At 45.2% G+C, this 16,847-nt stretch overlaps 1 protein-coding gene and 1 long non-coding RNA gene across 3 annotated transcripts in view; one reads left to right on the top strand and one right to left on the bottom strand.

Annotated features, from left to right (window-relative positions):
• Positions 1–2,856, bottom strand: part of LOC143805460 (complement C5-like) — a 112,808-nt gene extending 109,952 nt beyond the window's left edge. Inside the window, exons 1-2 of one of the 2 annotated variants that reach the window (XM_077284852.1) lie at positions 2,723–2,856; positions 2,258–2,450 (exon numbers count right to left, since the gene is read on the bottom strand). In XM_077284852.1, the coding sequence (XP_077140967.1) occupies positions 2,258–2,450; positions 2,723–2,787 (258 nt within the window). In that variant the 5' untranslated portion in view covers positions 2,788–2,856. The remainder of the gene's footprint in view (positions 1–2,257; positions 2,451–2,722) is intronic. The other variant, XM_077284851.1, reaches the window with a different exon arrangement.
• The window catches only part of LOC143805471 (uncharacterized), a 68,923-nt gene continuing 54,439 nt past the window's right edge, over positions 2,364–16,847 (top strand). The window contains exon 1 of the long non-coding RNA XR_013221252.1: positions 2,364–2,469. This is a non-coding gene — a long non-coding RNA (uncharacterized LOC143805471). The remainder of the gene's footprint in view (positions 2,470–16,847) is intronic.

A 16,847-nucleotide genomic window follows, 5' to 3' on the forward strand; every position in this document is an offset into this window, starting at 1 on the left:
GTTCTGCAAGAGGAGCTCGAGATAACTGTTATTTCCTGCAGAGACAAGTCCTGGCTGGATGAAGTGATGGCGGTCTGTGCTGGATGAAAGATGAAGGACTTCACCTAGAGACGTCACTGGTGAGTCAGTGTTACCTATACACTGACACTATACACTGTATACTATATACAGAGCTCCTGTGTATAATGTCACCGGTGATCACTGTATAACCTGTACACAGACACTGCATACTAAGTACACATCTCCTGTGTATAATGGCACTGATGGTGATATTAGTATTGTGTTTTTTTTATTATTGATCAGTATTGTATTCAGTCACTATGTGGTGGTAATATGTGGTCTGGTCATGGTGCGGTGGTATTTGTTCCTTGTATGTGATATTATTCAGTCACTGGTGGTAATATGTGGTCTGGTCATGGTGTTGTATTTGTTCCTTGTATGTGATATTATTGGTCATTTTAAAAATTGATAAATAAATCAAAATATACCGTACCTAAATTGTATTGCATATTTTAACAAATATTTAGTAGGTTACAGTAGAGTAGGGCCCAGCCAAAAGTGTCTACCGTGTTATGGTGGTGGCTTAAAAAATCTTTTGGCCAAAACAAAAGCTGCCGGCTATACTGTATGTGTGATCTGGTGATGGGAACTGTTAATGTGCGATAGATGAGAAGTGGAGTTTTTCCAAGAGAGAGAGGTGGGACTGTGGACAGTTTGAGGGGTGGAGGCGGGGCTGGGGTGGAGCCTGGGCGGAGTCTCAAGGGGGCCCCGAAAATGTTGCCAGTATGGGGCCCCGAAATTTCTAGTGGCAGCCCTGACTGTACCTGATAATTGCACTTAAACACGCTTTATATGAAAATCACTATTTATTACAATTGCTGGATCTGAAATAACCTGCAGTTTTCATCTGATGTGTCCCTCGTAATTTCCTTGCATATTGTAAGCTTGCAAGCAGGGCCCCCACTCCTAATGTACTGTCTTACATTGTATTGAATGTATTGTCTGTACATGTCCCAATTGTAAAGTGCTGTGGAATATGTTGGAGCTATATAAAATTAAATAAATATTTTAGAGGACTATGGGTTGTGCATTATACTATATGGAGGTCAAAAGGTTGTGCACTATACTATATGGAGAACAATACACTGTGCATTATACTGTATGAAGGACCATGGACTGTACATTATGCTATATAAAGGACTATGGGCTATGCATTATATTATATGAAGGATATGGGCTGTGAATTATACTAATATGGAGGACTATGGGCTGTGCATTATATATGGAGGTGCATTATACTATATGGAAGAATATGGGGGTAGTTATATATGGAGGACTATAGAGTGTGTTATACTATATGGAGGACTATGGGGGGTGAATTATACTATGTAGAGGACTATGGGGTGCATTATACCATATGGAGGACTTTGAGGTGTGCATTATATTATATGAAGGATTATGGGAGTGTAATATACTATATGAAAGACTATGGGGTGCATTATACTGTATGAAGGACAATGGGCTGTAGATTATTATATGGAGGACTATTGGCTGTGCATTATTTATGGAGGTGTAGTACACTTTATGGAGGAATATGGGAGTTAATTATATATGAAGGACTTTGGGTGGTGTATTATATATGAAGGACTATGGCGGGGCATCAAACTATGCGTAGGACTATGTACATTATACTATATGGAGGACTATGTAGGACCCATTATATCATATGGAGGACTATGAGGTTGCATCATACTATATGGAGGACCATGGGGGTGCATTATACTATATGAGGAACTATGGGGAGTGCATTATACTATATGGAGGACTATGGGGCTGCATTATACTATATGGAAGACTATGGGGAGTGCATTATACTATATGGAGGACAATGGGGAGCCCATTATACCATATGGAGGACTATGGGGCTGCATTATACTATATGGAAGGCAATGTGGTTCCCATTATAGTTACAGAAAGCTATGTGGGGGCCATTATACTATTTGAAGGGCTATGTGGGGGCCATTATAATATTTAGAAGGCTATGAGGAAGCCTTTCTACTTTATTGATGGCTATTTGAGGTCCATTATACTGTATGCAAGCAATTATACAGTGTGAAGGATTGTGAAAGGTCCATTATATTATTTGGAGAGCTAGCAGCAGCCTTTAAACAATGTGTAGAGAGGTGTGGGGCCATTATACTGCCTGTAGGCCCCTCCCTGTGCGCTCACCTGTGCTTCGTCCCTTCCCCGCACTCACCCGCAGGGTCACCCGTCCCTGGTAGTTGTTGTCACTGTTCAGCTCCAGGCTTTCAGTGGAGAATGTTTTCTGTTTATCGGGATAACTAAGTAACGAGATTGTGATGAGGAGATTCTCCTTGTATCCGAAGGCCTGGATAAGCACCGTCTCCTGTGCGCCGACCCGCCACATTCGGGGACCCATCACCAGGTACCTGCAAGATACCACAAAAGGTAAACACTGATACACTGTAACAAACCCTTAGATGTGAAGAATCTGATCAATACTCAAAGTTGTGAGAAGTTTGGTCCGGATGTCTAATGATCCTTTGTCCAATCCAATCTAAGCATATGATCAGAAGAGACCAGAGTGCGATCACAGATATCTGTGCAATCTCTGCTCCAATTGCTCATCAGATGCTGACGGATTGTACGCTCCTTATCTGATCACACTCCGTCCCCGGAGGACTGCAGGGTTCTGACTCACGTCTGCTCCTGGCTAAAGCCGCGTCCATAAAGAGTGAGGAGTACGGCTATGCAGAGAAGAAGCATGGTAGCCGGTCTCTGGGCTGCAGGGATGTGGTCACTGGAGTGTCTGCAGCCTCTGGACTGCTGACTGCAAACTGCAGTACTTTGCCCCGGGTCTCAGTATTTCTCTGCCCAGGTCACATGACTGGTCAGTCAGTCGTCAGTGACGGGAAAGGGGCTGATCAGTGATGAAATGGTCCTGACACAGTGTAACGTATGCACAGCGCAACTGGGGTACATATCTGTATCACTGTTCGAGAAGAGAGACACAAGTGACTAAAAGTCACCAGAGGGCCCATCAGTGTAATTGAGAGTACCCCCCATAATTGTCATCCACAGTGCCCCCATAAGTGTCATCTACAGTGCCTCCATAATAAGTGTCATCTACAGAGCCCCCATAATAAGTGTCATCTACAGTGCCTCCATAATAAGTGTCATCTACAGTGCCCCCATAATAAGTGTCATCTACAGTGCCCCTATAATAAGTGTCATCTACAGTGCCTCCATAATAAGTGTCATCTACAGTGCCCCTATAATAAGTGTCATCCACAGTGCCCCAATAATAAGTGTCATCTACAGTGCCCCTATAATAAGTGTCATCCACAGTGCCCCAATAATAAGTGTCATCTACAGTGCCCCTATAATAAGTGTCATCTACAGTGCCCCTATAATAAGTGTCATCTACAGTGCCCCTATAATAAGTGTCATCCACAGTGCCCCTATAATAAGTGTCATCCACAGTGCCCCAATAATAAGTGTCATCCACAGTGCCCCTATAATAAGTGTCATCCACAGTGCCCCTATAATAAGTGTCATCCACAGTGCCCCAATAATAAGTGTCATCCACAGTGCCCCAATTAGTGTCATCCACAGTGCCCCCATTAGTGTCATCCACAGTGCCCCCATTAGTGTCATCCACAGTGCCTCCATAAGTGTCATCTACAGTGCCCCTATAACTGTCATCCACAAAGCTCCCATAATAAGTGTCAACCACAGTGCTCCCATAATAACAGTGACATCCATAATGCCTCCGTAATAATGACATCCACTATGCTCCCACAAGAACAGTGATATCCAGTGTCTCTATAATAACTGCAACTTCCACAGTGCCTTCATAAGTGTCATCCACACTGTCCCCATAAGAACGACATCCACAGTGTCCCCTTAAAACATTGATACCCACAGTGCCGCCACAATACCAGCGACACCAGTGCCCCCATAAGAGTCATCCACAGTGTACCCATAATAAGTGTCATCAACAGTGCCATATAACAGTGATATCCACAGTGCCACTTAATAACAGTGATATCCACAGTGCCCCATAATAACATTGATATCCACAGTGCCCCCATAATAACAGTGATATCCACCATGCCCCATATTAACAGTGATATCCACAGTGCCCCCATAATAACAGTGATATCCACAGTGCCCCATAATGACATTGATATCCACAGTGCCCCCATAATAACAGTGATATCCACCGTGCCCCATATTAACAGTGATATCCACAGTGCCCCCATAATAAAAGTGATATCCAGAGTGCCCCATAATAACATTGATATTCACTGTGTCCCATAATAAGGGTGATATCCACAGTGCACCATAATAACAGTAATATCCACAGTGCCCCCATAATAACAGTGATATCTACTGTGCCCCATAATAACATTGATATTCACTGTGCCCCATAATAACAGTGATATCCAGAGTGCCCCATAATAACATTGATATTCACTGTGTCCCATAATAAGGGTGATATCCACAGTGCACCATAATAACAGTAATATCCACAGTGCCCCCATAATAACAGTGATATCTACTGTGCTCCATAATAACAGTGATATCCACTGTGCCCTATAATAACAGTGATATCCACAGTGCCCTATAACAGTGATATCCTCAGTGCCCCCATAATAAGAGTGATATCCACAGTGCCCCATAATAACAGTGATGTCCACAGTGCCCCATAATAAGTGATGTCCACAGTGCCCCATAACAACAGTGACATCCACAGTGCCCCCATAACAGTGATATCCACAGTGCCCCATAATAACAGTGATATCCACAGTGCCCCACAATAACAGTGATATCCTCTGTGCCCTCATAATAACAGTGATATCCACAGTGCCCCCATAACAGTGATATCCACAGTGCCCCATAATAACAGTGATATCCACAGTGCCCCACAATAACAGTGATATCCTCTGTGCCCTCATAATAACAGTGATATCCACAGTGCTCCCATAATAACAATGATATCCACAGTGTCATATAATAACAGTGATATCCACTGTGCCCTATAATAACAGTGATATCCACAGTGCACTATAACAGTGATATCCACAGTGCCCCCATAATAACAGTGATATCCACAGTGCCCCATTGTAGCAGTGATATCCACAGTGCCCCATAATAACAGTGATATCCACAGTGCTTCATAATAACAGTGATATCCACGGTGCCCCGATAACAACAGTGATATCCTATCCACAGTGCCCCCATAATTACAGTGATATTCACAATGCCCCATAATAACAGTGATATCCACAGTGCTTCATAATAACAGTGATATCCCCGCTGCCCCCATAATAACAGTGATATCCTATCCACAGTGCCCCCATTATTAGAGTGATATCCACAGTGCCCCCATAATAACAATGATATCCACAGTGCCCCAATACGAACAGTGATATCCACAGTGCCCATATAATAACAGTGATGTCCACAGTGCCCCAATAAGAACAGTGATATCCCCAGTGCCCCATTAATAACAGTGATATCTACAGTGCCCCCATAATAACGGTGATATCTACAGTGCCCCATAATAACAGTGATATCCACAGTGCCACATAATAACAGTGATATCCTCAGTGCCACCACAATAACAGTGATATCCACAGTGCCCAATAATAACAGTGATATCCACTGTGCCCCCATAATAAGTGTAATCCACAGTGCCTCATAATAACAGTGATAACCATAGTGCCCCAAAATAACAGTGATATCCATAGTGCTCCATAATAAGTGTAATCCACAGTGCCCCATAATAACAGTGATATCCACAGTGCCCTCATAATGACAGTGATATCCACAGTGCCCCCATAATAACAATGATATCCACAGTGCCCCAATACGAACAGTGATATCCACAGTGCCCATATAATAACAGTGATGTCCACAGTGCCCCAATAAGAACAGTGATATCCACAGTGTCCCCATAATAAGTGTAATCCACAGTGCCTCATCCCAAGGGTGAGCTGGCCTGGTGGACCACCCCCAATACAGGGAGCGTTAGGGGCAGGCCCAAGGGAGACTATTGCCGCAGAAGCTGATACCGGGGAACAGGAAGCAGGAGAGGAAAGACGCGGAAGTGGCTAAGGCGGAGACACAGGACAGAGTGACAGTGACTCAAACACAGTGGACTGGATATGGCGGACGCCCAGGACAGGCAGGGTATGGCGGAGACACAGGACGGGCTGGATATGGCGGACGCCCAGGACTGGCAGCATATGGCGGAGACACAGGACGGACTGGATATGGCGGACGCCAAGGAGTGGCAGGATATGGCGGAGACACAGGACGGACTGGATATGGCGATAACACAGGACGGACTGGATATGATGGAAATACAGGACAAGCAGAATATGACGGATGACCAGGACTGACAGGATAAGGCGCAGACACAAGACGGACAGAGAATCGCACTGGAAAGCAGCAAAGCACAGAGGGACCTGGGTCAAGTGAGGACAAATGACTAGCAGGCATGGAGCAGAGGAAGGAGTTACCTTAAATAGACTGAGTGCTGCAGAACTTCCGGGTCAAGATCCTCCAGAATCATAGAGTGAAGGAATGGAGCGTCTGCAGGCCAGAGAGAGGAAGTGCGCGTGCGCAGTGAGAGGTGTGCACGCGCACCCGACGAGAGCCAGGGACCGGCGGCAAGTCAAGAGAAGAGACCGGAAGGCGTGCGCACACCGCTGGAGCGCGCCGGGAGAGGTAAGTATGCTGCGAAGCAGGTGCGGCAGGCGCGGCAGGCGTCACACACTCCTTGTGAAAAGCATGCCTCTCATCCCCAAATATCCACTGAGTATAGCACTCCACTTACACCACATAATCTTTCATGAAAAAGGAAAAGACTGTAGAAAGAAAAAAATCTTTTATACTTTAATTATTAAGTGTTTTAAAGAAGAAAATCACTCCCTTTAATATCCATGTGTATGACTGAGGATATAACCCAATAGTAGTGAGAACATCCCCCATTAGCTGGGGCTGATGACTCACCACACATAAATGGGGGAGATGCACACCTCGTGAAAAGCATGCATCTCAATCCCAATTATCGGGTACGACACTCCTCTTACACCAAACAATCTTCCATAGAAAAACGAAGGGGACATAATCTCAAAAAATTCTAATAGAGAGACCTTTTCTTGCAGAAAATGTATATAGGATAGTGTTCCAGAAAAAAAATTGAGAACTTGCAGAACACCTGTAATTTCTTCTGAATGGGATAAGTCACGGGCCATGATCCTTGGAAATATTCATTTTTCAGATAATCTAAAAAAAAAAAAGGCATATTAATATATAATATGGTAATTCCCGTTTTGAAAAAAGGGGAAAGAATCTCAGAAACAACAAACAGAAAAATGCCATAAAAATACAACCTAAAGGACTGTATGTAATTTGAAACCAACATTTAACCCATAAGGTTTCAATGTATTTAATTTTCGGATCCATAATAATTCTCTAGTTTTAAGCAACTTAATCCGATCCCCACGTCTCAAAGGGGGAATATGATCTATAATGCAGAATTTAAGATTTTTCTCTGTATGTACCAATTTATTATGTTTATTACTAAACATTGGGCTTGATATTATCTATCTATAGATATATCTATTCATCGATATATCTATTTATCTATCTATCTATAGATATATCTATTTATCTATCTATAGATATATGTATTTATCTGTCTATCTATCAATATGTATTTGTCTATCTATCTATCTATCTATCTATCTATCTATCTATCTATCTATCTATCTATCTATCTATCTATCTATCTATCTATCTATCTATCTATCTATCTATCTATCTATCTATCCATCTACCCATCTGTGTGTAAACATTATTCTTCAATGGAGTATGTAAAAGAAGAGGTTGGACAAGGAAATTACATCACAATTCTTTTTTTTTTTTGTTAAATAATATATCTTTATTTAACTTACAAAAACGCATACAAATCCGCATTAAAAAAAACGCATAAAAAAGCATAAAAAACGCACGGATTTTTAACTGCGTTTTCTGCCAAGAGAGGAAGAATCCACACAGAAAATTCCACAGGTAAATCCGCAATGTGTGCACATACCGTTATACTATTTCTACTGTGGTAAAATTGATGATACTTTGTTAGTGTCTGACACTAATTTTTTCAAATGTGTAGATTCCGCGTTGGGTCTCCTTCGTGTGTGTTGCCTGTAGCAGTAGGCCTCCAATACTGGCAGTCCTCCACTGTCTTTGAGTCAACTACCCGTGTTACTATCCTTATATATCATTGGGACCCCCAATCTAAATTTACTATCTGTATGACTTTGTAGTGTGGGTAGAAAAATAATTACTGGGAGTAAATGAGTCGCCCGCCAGGGCCGTGAAGTACTCGGTACCGGGTCTGGTGTTGTTCACAGGGGGATGTCACGGTGGCTGCGACCCGGTCCGTGGCCATGTAAAAGGGAAAGGTCTCTAAAGGGAATAAAGTTTATGTTTGTGACGCTACCTGTGGTATTCGGTCAGTGGGGACCGACGCTGCTTTAAGGGGTCCTGTGGGGTGATGTTATGGCAGCTAGATGGTATAACTTACCACAGGTGATGTATGTCCCCAGGGCTCCCGGTGTGTAGATGGAAGATGAAAAATGGCGCAGTAAATAATGAGGACACAGGTTTGCAGTCTCTTTACCTTGGTTTACTGAAGACTTCAGCATCAGCAGTCCAGAGCACCAGATCACAGGGCAGGCAGGGTCAGGCCGGCTTGAAGGCAAGTTAGGAGTCCCCTTACCCAGGTGGAGATCAAAAGCCTTCCTCTGGCGCTGTGGTGTTGTAGTCCCTTACGGCTTAAAGCTCCACATAAAGTCCTCACAGATGTTATCTCTCTCTCTGTCCCCCGGATAGGACATAACCCGTATGACTGGTGGCTTCAGGCTGTTTATAGGGACTCTAGCACGCCCCGGCCTCTGAGGGGTGCCACCGTGCCTCCTGGGTGTTAGGTTGGACAGGTAACTTGGAGTTCAACTGTCCTGCCGGTCTCTGATGTAAGCCCTAGAGGTCCTTACACCCTCGGTGTTCCGGCTACCGGCCTCTGTAGTCGTAGGAACATCAAGCTGCTTGGAGATGGTCTTATAACTTTTACCTTTCACGTGTTTGTCTATAATTTTCTTTCTACTCTCCTGAGACAACCCTTTCCTACGCTTCCTCTGGTCCACGTTGAGTGTTATACACACCATGTCACAAAACAGCACAGTGAGTATCTGAAGCTCTATATACAGGCCCACTCGCTGATTCCAAGACTCTAGACATCTGTGATGCTAGTTAGTGGACACACTTTGATTTAACATGTCCCTTTTGTCACATTATTTTCAGGGGTACCATCATTTCTGTCCAGGCCTATTTCATGAGTTTTATTTTTATTTTTTTAATTCTGTGGAAGCATGGTTGAAAAGCAATGTGTGACTTTCATTTGTTCATTTTAATAGATCTTTTATTTATTATTACTTTTGTCAGATTCAATCCACAGTGACCCATAATAAGTCACATCCGCAGAGCCTCCATAATAGTGACATTCACTGTGCTTCATAATAAAAGCGACATCCACAGTACCCCCATAATAACAGCGATATTCAAAGAGCCCCCATAAGGGTATGTGCACACGTTGCGGATTCTCTGCAGATCCGCAGCATTTTTTGAGGTGTAAAAATGGTGCACATCCGCAATTGATTTACAGTACAATGTAAATCAATGAGAAAAAAAAAATGCTGTGCACACTTTGCGGAAAATCTGCTGCAGAAACGCTGCAGTTTAAAATAAGTAGCATGTCACTTCTTTTTTGTGAATCTGCAGCGTTTTTGTACCCATTCCATTATAGAAAACCGCAGGGGTAAAAAACGCAGCAAATCCGCAAAAAAAACCGCAGCAAAAACGCACAAAAAACGCTGCGGAACCGCACAAAAAACACGACAAATCCGCAGGTGCATTTTCTGCAAGGAGAGGCAGAATCCGCCCCAGAAATTTCTAAGCCTAATCCGCAACGTGTGCACATAGCCTAAAAAGTGTCATCCACAGTGCCCCATAAAAACAGCGGAATCCATAGTGCTCTCCATAATAACAGTGATAGCCACAGTGCCCACATCAGTGGACCTAAATTGAACCACGTGACTTTCCTGCACAGTTCTTATACTTTGGGGGCCACTGTGGAGTCATCTGTAGTGAGTTATTCCATGGGGGGCGGGGGGTCGTCCTCTCTGTCCTGATACACATACACAATCCTGCAGTGCAAATCCTTGAATCTGAGAGCAAACATTTTGTGCAATCAGGACAGAGTCCAAACAAGCTGAAACTAAACACGGGTGCCCATTACTGGAACCACACGAAAACCTGTAACCGCTTCATGTATGCAGACACTGATGATACATGTGCGATATTGTACGGGGGGGGGGGGGGGGAGTGTCTGTGTTGCACATGTTATATTATACTGGGGAGTGTTTGTATTATATGTGTGACATTATACGGGGATTGTCTGTATTACATATGTGATATTATAAGGGGGGAGTGTCTGTATTACATGTGTGATATTATCCGGGGGAGTGTCTGTATTATATGTGTGATATTATAGGCATGGAGTGTCTGTATTACATGTATGATATACGGGGGAGCATCTGTATTACGTGTGATATTATAGGGATTTAGTGCCTGTATTACATGTGTGATATAGGGATGGAGTGTCTGTATTACATGTGTGATATTATATGGGGGAGTGTCTGTATTACATGTGTGATATTATATGGGGGAGTGTCCATATTACATGTGTGATATTATATAGGGGGAGTGTCTGTATTACATGTGTGATATTATTAGAGGGGAGCGTGTATTACATGTGTGATGATGTAAGGGGGTGAGTGTCTGTATTACATGCGTCATATTATAAAGGGGAGTGTCTGTATTACACGTGTGATATTATAAAGGGAAGTGTCTGTATTACACTTGTGATATTATACGGGGATTGTCTGTATTACATATGTGATATTATAAGGGGGGTGTCTGTATTACATGTGTAATATAAGGGGAAGTGTCTGCATTACATGTGTGATATTATAAGGGGGGAGTGTCTGTATTACATTTGTGATATTATATGGGGGAGTGTCTGTATTACATGTGTGATATTATATGGGTGAGTGTCTGTATTGCATGTGTGATATTATATGGGGAAGTGTCGGTATTACATGTCTGATATTATATGGGGGGAGTGTCTGCATTACATGTGTGCTAATACACAGGGGAGTTTCTGTATTATGTAACACCCCAGGTTCCTGGTTGTTACAGTGGCATTGCTCTCCTCATGGGGAGAGTGATGTCACGCTTGGAAGCGAGGAAGGATCTTCTTTATCAGGTACACACAAGCATGCAACATGTTCACACTCCAGGCCAGAAGAGGAGCTCTGATCCAGCTTGTGGGTGGCTCCCCTACATATATTCTGGTCTGGAGGGGGAGTCAGAGTCAGTCTGTCAGAGAGACAGAGGAAGAGAGGGGCAGTGCAGCCACGAGGGTGCTGCAGCTCCTGGCAAGAGACAGAAGAGAAGGAAGAACAGATTGTAGTGAGCATGTAGGGGAAGTGGAGCGCAGGAGAGTGAAGAACTGGGGAGTTAGCTGCGATTGGGCTACCTCCCTACTGAGTGCAGACACCGGTAGCCAGAAGACCGAGGTTGTGAGGGACTCCACGTCTCACAGCAGAAAATGGCAGGACAGCTGGATCACAAGTCACCTGTCCGCCCTTACACCTGAGGACACAGTAGCGCATAGAGCCCTGGTCGTGATAGAGACCCTGTAAAAAGGCTCGAGCTACCTGTCGTACGGGTAGTGTCCTACCAACCTGGAGGACAGAGAGAACACATGAGGACCTTGTAAGAGGCTTAAGGCAGCAAGGGACTACAACACAGCGCTAGGGGGAAGGCTTCTAACCCCACCTGGTAAGAGGGACTCCAAACTCGCTTCCAAGCCGACCAGACCATTAACACCTGTGATCCAGTACCCTGGACTGTGACTGCCTGAATTCATCAGTAAACCAGGTAAAAAAGACTGCCTGTGTCTTCCGTTTCTTGCTATATCACCCACCATCTTCATCTATACACCGGAAGCCCTGGGGACCCAGCTTCACCTGTGGGAAGCCATACAATCTTAGCTGCCATAACAACACCCCAGTGGACCCCTTTAAGCAGCGTCAGTCATCCCTGACCGAGAACCACAGGTGACGTCACTAACACAAACTTTATTCACATAATCACTTTAAAGGCCTTTCAATTTTACTTGGGTGCCCAGGGACACGGACCAGGTCGCCGCCACCGTGACACATCCCCTTTAAGTACCGGACCCAGTACTTAGTACTCCTAGGCCCTGGCGGGCGTCCCAATTACACGTGTGATATTGTAGGGGGGTAGTGTTTGTATTACATGTGTGATCTGTATTACATGTGCGATTGGCTTATGGGACTCAGTGAGGAGAGGGGGGCCCAGTCCGGGCCTCCCTCTGCTCACCGGACCCCAGGGGCAGGAGGATACTGCTGATTCAGTAACTGAACATGCGTCCTCGGACACACATTTAGTTAAAATCTGTTGCCATGCGGCCCCGCACGGTAATAGTTAAAAGCTGCCAGCCAATCGCAGGCCGGCAGCTGACGTCAGCGGGAACATCATCGGCGTATGATGTCACTGTAATGCGCTGGTGAGTCCGCCCCTCAAATGGAAGGGGGATACGATGTTGCTGGACCGTGACCAAGTAAGGAGAGTCTTCTTTTTACTGAAAGTGGAAAACCGCAATATGTAGACACATGGGGCAGGATGGAGACAGATGAGGTAGGATCATGGGGCTGATGGGGCAGGATGGAGACAGATGGGGCAGGATGGAGACAGATAGGACACATGGGGCAGGATCCTGTGACACATGGGGCAGGATGGAGACCCATGAGGCAGGATCATGGGACACATGGGGCAGGATCATAGGACACATGAGGCAGGATGGAGACAGATGGGGCAGGATGGAAACTGATGGGGCAGGATCATGGGACAAATGGGAAAGGAGCAAGATCATGGGACACATGGGGCAGAATCATGGGACACATGGGGCAGGATGGAGACAGATGGGGCAGGATCATGGGGCATGATGCTGACAGATGAGGCAGCATCATGGGACACATGGGGTAGGATGGAGACAGTTGGGGCAAGATCATGGGGCAGGATCATGGGACACATGGGGCAGAATCATGGGACACATGGGGCAGGATGAAGACAGATGGGGCAGGATCATGGGTAAAGATCATGGGACACATGGGGCAGAATCATGGAACACATGGGGCAGGATTGAGGCAGAGGAGGTAGGATCATGGGACACATGGGGCAAGATGGAGAAAGATGAGGCAGGATGGCGACAGATGGGGCAGGATCATGGGACACATGGGGAAGGATCATGAGACACATGGGGCAGGATGAAGACAGATGGGGCAGGATCATGGGACACATGGGGCAAGATCATGGGACACATGGGGCAGAATCATGGGACACATGGGGCAGAATCATGGGGCATGATGCTGACAGATGAGGCAGCATCATGGGACACATGGGGTGGGATGGAGACAGATGGGGCAACATCATGGTACACATGGGGCAGGATCATGGGACACATTGGGCAAGATGGAGACAGATGAGACAGGATCATGGGGAACATGGAGCAATATAATGGACACATGGGGCAGGATGGAGACAGAGGAGGCAGGATGGAGACACATGGAGCAGGATCATGGGACACGTGGCAGGATGGGTACAAATGGGGCAGGACCATGGGACACATGAGCCAGGATCATGGGACACATGTTGCAGGATGAAGAAAGATGAAGCAGGATCATGGGACACATGGGGCACAGGGTGTCTGCTGCTAGAACTCTGTGTGGCATTGACCTGGTCTCTTTGTGTGATGTGCAACATGTTAGCATTTTGGGCCCCGTTTTAAACTTTTGCCTAGGGCCCCACTTTGCCTAAAATCTGCCCTGTCCGCAGCATAGGGCTGTGTACTTCTTTCCTTCAGATCCGCATACATCCGCATCCGTCCTGCGTAACTTTGTTTAAAATAGTGTACGCAGGGACATGCGTGAACATGCGTTGCATGCAGATGCGTCCCCGTGCGTCGTTTTCACATGCCCGCTGAACGCAACATGTTATCCATTGTTATCCATGTTATCCATTGTTGTGCACTGTGCACTTTTATTTGAACAGTGTTTTTCCCTGCATTTGTGCTCCGCAGCCTTTTGTGTTTTTTATTATTGTTTTAATGTTTTTCAAAAAAGAGACGTTTTAAGGAATATACTCTGTGATGGTTGAGAACCCCTTATTTTTGTCCCATCTTTTTATTAAAAAAAAAAAAGCTTTTTTACTGTATAATAGAAACAAAACCTACAAAAATGTATAAATCTGGTATTGCTGTAATGGCACCGACCCAAAAGAATAAATCTGCCTTTTCACTTGTACCGCATGATGAACCACGCAAAAATAAAAATAAGAGCTATTCTTGTACTGTTGTATATTTGTTCATTCTACCACCCTAAAATCAGAATAAGGCTCCGCTCACATTTATCCTGCGCTCTCCGGTGAGCGGTTTCAGTGTAAATTCCCCTAAATTCCCCCAAACCGCGATTAAGACAAAACCCCTGACAGAACCACTTGCTTATGAGGCAGATGGGGTAACTTTGGACTGGTTTGTGTTCCGGTGGTGTCCCATAATTTTAGGCATTTTCTTAGCGCACAAATATGGGCAATCACAGATCTGTGCACTAATAAAAATATAGAGACTGCCAGAGCAGACGCCAAACAGAGTACGAAGTGTCTCCATCTGTCTCATTATGGTGAGTGGTTCCATTGGGGGTTTAGTTTGAATCATATTTTTGTGGGATTTATATGGAAACAAGAATGTGATCCAGCCTTATACCGAAAGCAATTAAAAAATATTATGTACCCAAAAATGTTACCAATAAAAACTCTAATTTATCCCACACAAAACTCAGGCATCTGTCACTGGAACTATAGGTGGTTCCCACGTTACTGGTAGAACAAAGCCTCTGAAAAAAGCGACATGGCTCCCGCCCGTTCAAATGAAATCCAGGGAATTCTGCTCTCCCAAAATCCAAATTCCCCCTTCTCCTGAGCCCCACTGTGCCTAAACCACCACCACATGTTTGTAATGGAGAAAAAGGCACTTAATTTACGGGTGAGTATCACCAGAAGCACAAGCTGGGCACAATGTATGGGGGCGCTACAATATATGAGGGCTCTACGGTACTAGACTGGCATATTTGAAATTTTAAATAAAAAAGCCTGGCATGGATGTTACAAAATGGTCATTGCAGTCATAGATGAATTTGAGTCTCCTGCCAGGGCCATGGGGTACCCGGTACTGGGTCCGGTGTTCACAGGGGGATGTCACGGTGGTGACCTGGTCCGTGGCCCTGGGCGCCCATGTAAAAGGGAAAATTGAATAAAGTTTATGTTCGTGACGCCACCTGTGGTATTCGGTCAGTGGGGACCGACGCTGCTTTAAGGGGTCCTCTGGGGTGATATTATGGCAGCTAGATGGTATAACTTCCCACAGGTGAAGTATATCCCCAGGGCTCCCGGTGTGTAGATGGAAGATAGTGAATGGCGCAGTAAAAGAACGAGGACACAAGTTTGCAGTCTCTTTACCTGGTTTACTGAAGACTTCAGGCAGCCACAGTCCAGGGCACCAGATCACAGGGCAGGCAGGGTCCGGCCGGCTTGGAGGCAAGTTAGGAGTCCCCTTATCCAGGTGGAGATCAAAGCCTTCCTCTAGCGCATTGGTGTTGTAGTCCCTTACTGCCTATGGCTTCAAATAAGCTCCTCACAGTTTTCTCTGTCCCCCATATAGGACAATACTTGCACGACAGGTAACTTGAGCCTGTTTATAGGGACTCTAGCACGCCCCGGGCTCTATGTGTTACTGTGTCTCAGGTGTGTGTGGCGGACAGGTAACTTGCAGTTCAGCTGTCCTGCCGATCTTTGATGTAAGTCGTGGAGTCCCTTACAGTCATCGGTGTTCCGGCTACCGGTGTCTGGGCCTCAGAAGGAGGCAACCTGCTCGTGGCTGGTTTCCCACTGGTGTTCCTCTCCTGTGCTCTTCTCCCCTACACGCTCACTGCAGTATATTCGGCTTTCGTATAATCTCTTCCCAGGAGCTGCAACACTGCGGCTACACAGCTCCGTACACTTTCTTCTGCCTCAGACTGCTCCAGTCTGCTTCCTGGCACTAACTGTCTAACTTTCCCTCCAAATTACCATGTATATGGGGAGTCACCTAGTAAATAGGATCAAAAGCTCCCCCTGGTGGCTTGGAGTGTGAATGTGTTGCATGCTTGTGTTTACCTGGTGACAGTTATCCTTCCTTGCCTCCAAACGTAACATCACTCTTCCCGTGAGGAAAGCAATGTTACTGTGACGACCAGGACCCTGGGGCGCCACAAATTCATTGAGAGTTGCAGTTTCTACAATGGGGCCACTTTTGGTTTTTTTTCTGCTGTTTTGGCACTTTCAGGGCTCTGCAAATGTTGCCTGCAAACTATTCTAGCAAAATCTGCGCTCCAAAAGCCAAATAGCGCTCCTTCCTTCTCAGCCCTGAAGTGTGGTCTAAGACTGCCGTCACACTAGCAGTATTTGGTCAGTATTTTACATAAGTATTTGTAAGCCAAAGCCAGGAGTGGAACAATTAGAGGAAAAGTATAATAGAAACATATGCACCACTTCTGCATTTATCACCCACTCCT

The sequence above is a fragment of the Ranitomeya variabilis genome, chromosome 2 (genome assembly GCF_051348905.1).
Source record: "Ranitomeya variabilis isolate aRanVar5 chromosome 2, aRanVar5.hap1, whole genome shotgun sequence".
Lineage (NCBI taxonomy): Eukaryota > Metazoa > Chordata > Amphibia > Anura > Dendrobatidae > Ranitomeya > Ranitomeya variabilis.